General features: G+C 43.1%; 1 protein-coding gene across 1 annotated transcript in view; it reads left to right on the plus strand.

Moving 5' to 3' along the window:
- LOC100711613 (melanoma receptor tyrosine-protein kinase) overlaps positions 1–8499 on the plus strand; it is a 39473-nt gene extending 30974 nt beyond the window's left edge. Inside the window, exons 17-27 of the mRNA XM_013265282.3 lie at positions 192–336; positions 495–617; positions 794–892; positions 1145–1330; positions 2028–2183; positions 2332–2407; positions 3361–3507; positions 3807–3904; positions 5270–5404; positions 5708–5798; positions 5937–8499. Coding sequence (XP_013120736.2) covers positions 192–336; positions 495–617; positions 794–892; positions 1145–1330; positions 2028–2183; positions 2332–2407; positions 3361–3507; positions 3807–3904; positions 5270–5404; positions 5708–5798; positions 5937–6286 — 1606 coding nt within the window. The 3' untranslated portion in view covers positions 6287–8499. The remainder of the gene's footprint in view (positions 1–191; positions 337–494; positions 618–793; positions 893–1144; positions 1331–2027; positions 2184–2331; positions 2408–3360; positions 3508–3806; positions 3905–5269; positions 5405–5707; positions 5799–5936) is intronic.
- The last annotated feature ends 864 nt before the right edge of the window (positions 8500–9363 follow it).

Below are 9363 nucleotides of genomic sequence, written 5' to 3' on the forward strand. Positions count from 1 at the left end.
GCAGCAAGATATTAAAAAAACAGTTTTATTGATTAAAAAATGCACTATATCGGATTCATATCGGTATCGGCAGATATCCAAATTTATGATATCGGTATCGGGAATAAAAAAGTGGTATCGTGCCATCTCCAGTTTAAACAGGACTCTATGACTCTGCATGCTGTCAGCATCATTTAACACTCTCTTCACAGCTCTGTTGCACACTCTACACTGGCAGCCAGCGTGATTGGAGGGCTCCTGCTTCTCGTCATTGTGTCACTGATCATCTTTGTGTTGCTACGACGAATGCAAATTAAGAGGAAGCGAACTGTACGCCGCCTGCTGCAGGAGAGAGAGGTGAAGACTCTGCTTTTCATTCTGCATTTAAAACGTGATGGATAATAAAATGAATACATTAATGATGAAACTGGGTTTTATTTAGTTGGTAGCTCTAAAATATGAACTGAAGTCTCTCTACATGCTATTGGATGACTTTTATCATTTAAATGTTGTAGCTGGTGGAGCCGCTGACCCCCAGTGGTCAGGCACCTAACCAGGCACTGCTGAGGATCCTGAAGGAGACCGAGTTTAAGAAGGTCAGGGTGCTCGGCTCCGGCGCCTTTGGGACGGTGTACAAGGTAAATACGTTTGATACAAGAGAATGAGCCCCTCATGGTGGTACTTTAAACGTTTAGTCATGTGAGTGCAGCAGAGGAAACGCTGCTGTCATCCAACACTTTAGTCCAGACTTGAACGCACCACAGCCCAGTAGCACTCCTGCTGGTTGGACAGAATAAAGTGTTTGTTTGTTTAGGGTTTGTGGATCCCTGAAGGCGAGAACGTGAAGATCCCAGTAGCCATCAAAGTTCTCAGAGAGGCCACGTCACCGAAAGCCAACCAAGAAGTCCTGGATGTAAGACTCCTCTGTGTGTTTCTTCTTTTTCCTGCTCCACAAACACGTTGTTACTGACTGTTAAGTATTTTGTGTCTTGAATTTTAAGTCGCTCCACCAAAATCTTCTTACATTTAAGTGGTTTAAAAAAGTTGGCTCTTGACTAAAGGGCGCACTGAAGTTAAAAATGCTCCACAGCTGCATCTGTAGCTCATATTTTCCCGTGGAGGCAGCGACTGTGGATGTTTCTCAGTAACCCTGCTGTCTGTGTAGGAAGCGTATGTGATGGCGAGTGTGGATCACCCTCATGTGTGCCGCCTGCTGGGAATCTGCCTGACATCATCGGTCCAGCTGGTTACTCAGCTGATGCCGTACGGCTGCTTGCTGGACTATGTCCGGCACCACAGGGATAGCATTGGGGCGCAGTGGCTGCTCAACTGGTGTGTCCAGATCGCTAAGGTGAGTAAATGAGGTCAGCAAGACCTCCTCTAAGGAGAAACCCTCCTGCCTGAGGCACCAGCTCAGTGTGCAGCTCTCTTTAAGCCTGCTGTAATCTGCTTAGTCTGTTTTAAGTCTGATTTGGATTTTTAAGTGCTGGGAAAATCACAAGGTACAAGGTCAGAGGCTCGCAGTAAAACCTGATATCCCAAAGTTCAGGCTTCAAGCTTGGAGAGCAGTCTCCATTCATAAAGTGTACTGATGTGATCGTGGGTGCTGAATATGGAGCTGATGGCAGGAGAAAAATGGGAAAACCTCAGAGATAGTTCATGGATGCAGTGAAGGAGGACGTGCAGAAAGCTGGTGTGACAGATGAGGATGCTGGGAGATGGGGGCAGATGAGCTGCTCTGGCGCCCCCTAAAGGCAGCAGCCTAAAGAAGTTAAACAAAAACAAACAATTTACGCAGTTGAGTTACAGTCATTTACACATTTTTGTATGAGGCTGTAAACACGTTTATTTCTGCTGTAACTTTTGACATTTTTACACGTGGGTCTGTGGAGACGGAACGATTGTTGGAGCCAGCATCACCTGCAGTTTCTGGACTTCATTTCTTTCGCAGAGATACTGGTGCTGCAGCCCAGCCAGTTATCACACAGCTGGTTTTACTCATACTGAAAGCTTTAATGAGTGTGTGCGTGCATGATGTTTGTGTGCAGGGGATGAACTACCTGGAGGAGCGTCACCTGGTGCATCGTGACCTGGCTGCAAGGAACGTCCTTTTGAAGAGTCCTAACCACGTCAAGATCACCGACTTCGGCCTCGCCAAGCTTCTGACGGCAGATGAGAAGGAATATCACGCTGATGGAGGAAAGGTGTGTTTTCATGTGACTGGCACTCAGAGACGAGCTGATTTCTATCAGGACAAAACCACAAAAGACTAAATCAGACAGGATGGTGGGCTACTCTGTTAAAATGTTCCTCACCTGTCTGTGTGTGGTTGTCTTCCTCTGTTGAACGCAGGTTCCCATTAAGTGGATGGCATTAGAGTCGATCCTCCAGTGGACTTACACCCATCAGAGTGATGTCTGGAGTTACGGTAAGTCAATCTGTGGCTCTCTCGCCTGCACAAGGCCCGCTGGTTACTTGTTTCACTACACCTGAAAAAGTTATTTTCTTACTGTGACATGAAAAGACAGCTGTTCTATCACAGCTGGGATAGGCTCCACCCACGACACTGAATTTGATAAGTTGGATGGCTGCATGTGTGGATGGACATTAATAATTGCATGTACAGATTTCATTTTGAATTGGGTCTCAGCCAAAGCTCATGTGTCCCATCACAAGCCACTTCCTCCATCTCAGAAGACACAGTTATGAACTTGGGTTTTGTGTTTATTTTATTATGTTAGATATTAACCGTGACATGCCTCCACAGACCAGTACGAGCACTGATGGTGGCTCTGTATTGTTTCTTTATCCCCCCTTTATGGACTCTTGCTCTTTACTAAAAATGATGGATTAATGGATGTTTGTTGAATGGATGGATGGTTGGATATAAAAAAGGTTTTTGATTGTGATGATTAACAGCTGCTAGTTAATCATGAGGTAGCCCTCCATAAAGAATCATCTGCTTTATTCTCTATTTTACTTCAAATGGAAATATTAAAATTGAAACAATTAACATGCTGTTGTCTTGTGTATGACCTGACACGAGAGGTCGACTACAAACTCCTAAAATGCTCTCTGATGTCATAGATCCGGTGAGCATTAGCGTGATCTTCTCATAGGTTCAGTCCCACAGGACTGCCCCCTCCTGGGCATTTGAAAGAAAAACGGTTCAGGTTCAAGATGCTTACTGAGTTCACCGTTCGGGACCCAGAAGAGATTTCTGTCTTTTCTATACATGCAAATAAAAATGATCATTATCATTAAAATTCTCATCAGGAACAAACCTCCTTGAACTCATGTTGTTTAATTGATCGTGTCTGTTGTTGTGTGACGGAGGTTTTACCGAGCGCTGAGTCTGCTCTAACAGTCGGTGGTCTGCAGGTGTGACGGTGTGGGAGATCATGACGTTCGGCTCCAAGCCATACGACGGCATCCCGGCCAGCGAGATCGCCACGGTGCTGGGGAGAGGCGAGCGGCTGCCTCAGCCCCCCATCTGCACCATCGATGTCTACATGATCATGGTGAAATGTAAGACGAGACGCAGGTGGTGCTGGTAGAAAAATTGTGCCTTGATGGAAACATGAAGGTGTCAAACTTTTAAATAGTTATGGAACTATTTCACAAAAAACTCATCATGTCTCCAAATCTGACGTCTGTTTGTCTTACAATGGCTCCAGGCTATGGTCTAAATTTCATGAAGTCAGACAAAAACAATTCTACATGAAGTACTAAAAGTTCTTTGGTATGACGAACACGAATATCTGAGATAAAGTCTGGAGCCGCTCTGCTGTACAGAAGACTGAAAATCCTCCACTTTGCTTCTGCAGGCTGGATGATCGACCCGTCGAGTCGGCCCAGGTTCAAAGAGCTGATGGTGGAGTTCTCCAAGATGGCCAGCGACCCGTCCAGATACCTGGTCATACAGGTAAACCACTGATTTCACATAAGTTATTTGTATAATAACACTTACAACACTTATAAAAAGATTTTCTTTACTGAATGGTAAAATGGTGAATGGCCTGCATTTGTATAGCACTTTACTCTGATCACCACCAGTGGTCAGAGGGCCCGGTGGCGAAGGTTGGTAATATGGAGACCCTTTACCGTCTGACTGTCCAGATATTTTCTACATGTAATAATATTAATATTATATTATTATATTATATTAATATTGTCTTATTTCTCAGACATTTGTTCATTCAAAAGCTGTGCTGAACGTGAACTCTTGACTCACCACACACATCAGGGGGACTGTTGTTAAACAAGCTAATGGTCTGGTTGGTCGAATATTTGTGACGTTTGTGAGAAATCATTTACACTCATAGGACTCAGTGTTTCTGTGTGAAGGTAAATCACTTGGTCAGCAATCAATTCTATTATTAACAACCCATAAATATTTACATTTTAACCTTTAATTTTTATATTGTATTAGAGACAATAATCTACTTTTATAGTAATTAAAAAACTACAGGAATAAACCAAAACCTCACTGAAAAGGAAAGAAGGAAGCTGAACCTAATTAACCTAATTAATAAGTTAAGTGATTAGAAAAAAGATAAAGCATTTCTACTTCTAATGATCACATTTAACTCAGTTTTCCTGTTTTGAAAATGAAGATGTTAGAAAAATAAAACGAAACCGTCCGTCGTCTTTTCTTTTTGTTTCCTCTTGATTGCGCTGGCCTATGATTAATTAAAGTATGATACAATTAATTTTTTAAATGTAAAGAACCAAACTAGTATTGTGATCACAGTCCAGTACGGGGTGCACGTGGAGAATATGTCACCATCTGGATCATTCAGACACAAAACAGGAATACATTTAATCCAGGAGAAAAAGTATTTTAGAAATATCTACAGCTGAGATTTTGTTTTATTAAACCACATGAACATAGTTGAATTATTAGACCCGACAAACATCATATCATCAGTTCATCTCTTTACTTCCTGTTTGTTAGAGAATTAAGCAGTTTGGGATCAACGTGTGTTCTAACTCATACTCACAGGGTGAATATAGATGAGTGCACTGTTATAATGAAATAATATTAGTATTTGTTAACTGCACAGAACTAACAGGGAATGTAAAGTTTCAGTGTGCATTAAGAAGCGGTTCCAAACAAACATGACAAAATGATTTCAAACAAAATTCCAATAAATGCAAAGCTGTTTCTCTTTGGTTTCAATCCAGAAGATGATAATTATAATAAAAATGAACAAGCAATAACGATCGTCTTTAAAGAAAAAAAACAGTTACATAGCATAAACTCGACTACATTAATTATTTTTGTTAGGGGGACCTGCCGAGTCCGTCAGACAGCAGGTTTTACTCTCGTCTGCTGAGCACCGACGACACCGAGGACGTCATTGACCCGGACGAATACCTGCTGCCCTACAGAGGCATGGGCAACCATAAGGACCGGCCCATGGTATGAACACACACACACACACACACACACACACACACCTATTGTAGTCTAATCTAGTCTAAAGACACATTGTTACATGTCTATATGTTTTATCAAACATTTTAGTAAATGTTACATGAAAAAACGTCGAAAGTGTTCGGCGCCCCCTGGTGACCCAAGTAAATGTAAACAGTCTACTTCCACTCGCCACAAGTGGCCAGAAGTACAGCTATTTATATACTTTAAATATTTCCTCTGTGTTTTATTCTAATGAATGTGCTTTGATGAAAGACGTGTTTTATTGATTCTCTTCGTTCGTGTCAGAATGGTCATCCAGCCGGAGAGAACAGCCTCGCCCTGCGGTACATCACCGATCCCACTGACAGCGCGCTGGAAAAGGACTTCATCGACCACGGTACTCATCATCAAACATAACTCAGACCAGTGACAAATAATTAGGAGATATAAATCAATTAATCGTCAGACAGCACACTGTCTTCATGACAGAAAATTAATTAATACCTAAACAGCATTTTCCTGCTCTGTCTTCCAGAGTACATGAACCAGAGTGTGAGTGAAACCAGCCAGAGCAGCCGGCTCTCCAAGGTTTTAAACCCTAATTATGAGGACCTGAGCCTGGGCTGGGGTGCTGCCCCACTTCCCCACCCGCTGGAGGATCTGAACACCTCCCAAGTACCCTATGGACCCGAATACCTGAACGCCTCCTGCAAACTGCGCCCTCTGGTGACCAGTCACAGCCTTGATAATCCAGACTACCAGGCTGACTTCCTGCCTCAGACCATTACAGATGCAACTTTAGCCGAGAACCATCTGTTCCTCCCAGCAGCGGAGAACCTCGAGTATCTGGGTGTGGGCGGCGCTCTACATGCTCCTGTCCGCTAGGGGGCAGCAGCACTTGGGCTGTCAGGCTGAAGCTGTGCTCTACTTTCATTCAAGCTGCCCACAGGATTTAATTGTTTTACAGTCAGTTCTTCAGGAAACACTGACTCACATTCACTCCCAGAGCTCGGAGGCTTCATCCAGACTGACAGCCTCAGACTCACAATTGATCTTTGCAAGTTTGTTTGACTGGTAGGACCAAAAGACTTGGTGTAAGCTCTGCAGCTCCTGAACGAGTTTCTTTAACAGGCTCAGTCTGACTAAACCTTCTGTTTGACTTGAAATACTCTGAATGAACTTTTATTGTATAAAGTGTATAAAGTTATGAATCCTTTGCTTTACTTGCCAAGAATAAGCCAAATCATGATTTCCTGTTAACCACTACTGCTTGTGTCTGTTTATCACTGTTGATAGTGTAAATTTATGGAAGTTGAGAGGCTGTCTGCAGGTACTGAACCTTTGTCAGCTTCTCCTTTTCAAGAGAATAAATAGTTTTCATATTTATGGAAACGATGATGATCAGGACTTTAATGTGTTAGAGGAAGATGGATGATGAAGATGTGCCCAACAAAGAACAATAAAGAGCATCTGATCAGAGTGGGAGCAGTTTGGAGTGAGTCTCGAGAGTCCAGACAGAAACTTTACAATCTATCAAATTTAGATCCAACTTTTGCAGCTCACAGTGCTGAACTGCTTTTGTTTAGTTTGAATATTCCAAAAAATCAACCCAAGTTTTATCGACAATGCTGAGTTATTGTCATTGTTGTGGTGCATCGGTTACTGAGCGCCCCTCATAGAAGATGGCTTGACGTTCAATTCCCTGTTTGGCTGGAGCCTCTCTGTGACATAGATGTAAACTGGCTGTAGTGGTGGAAAGCATAAAGTACTACATGAATGTGGCTTGTAGCGTAGAAGGCTTCGAGTTAAAAAACAACAACTGTTTTTTAAGGCGGTAGTGTTAAGAATCAATCAGCTAATTTCTCTGTGCTTCAACTCATTTGGAGACAAATCATGTAAATTATGACCTTTGACAGCCTTCAGCTTCCATAGAGAATCCACTGAATGTCTGTATATGTGATGTGACTGTGGTCAGATGTGAACTCAGGTGTGAATCCAGTTTTCTTTAGCTGACCTGCTAACAGGTTACATTCGCTGTTTTCTTGTTTGACACTGAATGAAGTTAAATATCTGCAGGATGTTTATCTGTTTATAAAATTCCACGAATGTCGGCACCAATCTTTTAGAGTTCGTAGGTGGAAAATGTGGGAATGCTCAGTGTGGTCTCAGAATAAGGTGTTGCCTCAGGTGGAAGGTGTTTTATAGTGTAAGGTTAAGACCCTAATACAAAGAGATGATATAAATATATTCCTGCCCTCACCTATGGCCACAAACTTTGGGTACCACAGTAATAAGGGAGTCGAGGCTCAGCCTAATGTGGGTGTTAGTTTCCCCAACATCTGCCAGAGTCTCCTGAAGTCCAAGTGACTTATGGATCCGAGCGGATATCCTCATGCCTGCCAGCTCTGTGACTGTGTGACCGTGCACACACGTTGTGTTGTCTCCGTCTGTAAGTGTCAGAGTATGTTCACCACTTAAGAGATAAAATAACAACCTGAGCAGCTACTACTCCACATTAGAAGGATCCAGACGTGCTTGTGTCATCTGACTGTTTCTACCCAGGATGCAGTGGGAGTCTCTTGTCTGGATTAGGAATACATCATTATTCCTGTGGAAGAGCTGGCAGTGGTGGAAATGGAGAGGGAGGTCTGGGCACGCCTGCTGAGACTGCTGCCCCAACATCTGGATGCTGACGAGCAGTGGAAAGTGGATGGATGGAGGAATGTAAGCACGATGAATATGATGGATGGACAGGAAAGACTCGGAGAAAACTTCAAACTAAAAGATTCATAAGAAGAAAACAGAAACCAAAACATTCCAGTACATGTTGCTTCTATGTCATTATTAACCTCACTGCTATTTCAGCCAATATTTAGTGAATGGTGTTCTTTGCCTCTTGCAGATCAGGTTAAATGAGTAAACATTGCTGGGTTTTCATAAAAAATGTATAATAAAACTTTATTTAATACATCAGAAAGACCTACATGTAAAATATGAGCTTTTCATGACATTGATTTTTCAAAGTTTAATTTCAGTTTTTGATCATTTCTGCAGTGTGATGACAGCTGCCATGTTGTGTCTCTCCACTCTAACAGTCACTCGATGATCAGTTAAATTATTTTCACTTCAGAGACACTGGCACAGCATGTGTCCCTGCATGAACATCCATGTAAATGATCCGGCTGATGAATGGGGACGTTGTCTCTGTCGTGTTCTGTGCTGGTTTGTTGTGGATTCTGTGACCCCCTCTGAGTCCAGAGCAGGCTTTTCCTCCTCCATCCAGGGGTGGAGTCATGATTCCCGCCCTTCATCATCCTCATTAAACACAGGTAGTTAAGGACCAGCTCGAGCATCCAGTCTAAACCTGATAGTCTGCTCCTGCTAATGCTTTTGTCTCCCTGTTCCCAGCATCACCTCCCCTACCTGAGGTGGGAGTTACTCACCTTTGCAGCTTACCTGCTTCCTCAGAGCTGGTCCTCTTCCTTCTGGAACACACACTTCCTTTGCATCCTGGTCTTCAGGGAACCTCTGCCTGCGAGTAAAAAAACCAGTGGCAGAAGGATTCTCTCCTGCAATGATCAAACCTTATTTGAGTAGCTTTGTTGTGAGAAATAAAAGCCTTGTGACTGTGAACGCTGTGTCCTTTGAGTCTGTCATTTTGCCTTGTCCTGAGTGGCCCGCACCACTTCAATGGCTTCCTGAGTGAAGACATCCCAGCTTCCACAGGGTGAGAGGCGGGTACGTCCTGGACAGGTCGTCACTCTGATGCAGGGCTAACCATTCACAGCTATGGGCAAGATCCACCAGTTAACCTAACCCCAGTAACTGCATGTGTTTGGAAAATAATTATTTTTTGTTATCACTCATCCTGAAAGAAAGTTTAAAGTCAAATCAATAACCATCCCCTGAATCCATCCTGGCAGCTCGTTCCACATGAGCGGCGTCTGAAAGCTCTAAAACAT

This window comes from Oreochromis niloticus, linkage group LG9 (genome assembly GCF_001858045.2).
Source record: "Oreochromis niloticus isolate F11D_XX linkage group LG9, O_niloticus_UMD_NMBU, whole genome shotgun sequence".
Taxonomy (NCBI): domain Eukaryota; kingdom Metazoa; phylum Chordata; class Actinopteri; order Cichliformes; family Cichlidae; genus Oreochromis; species Oreochromis niloticus.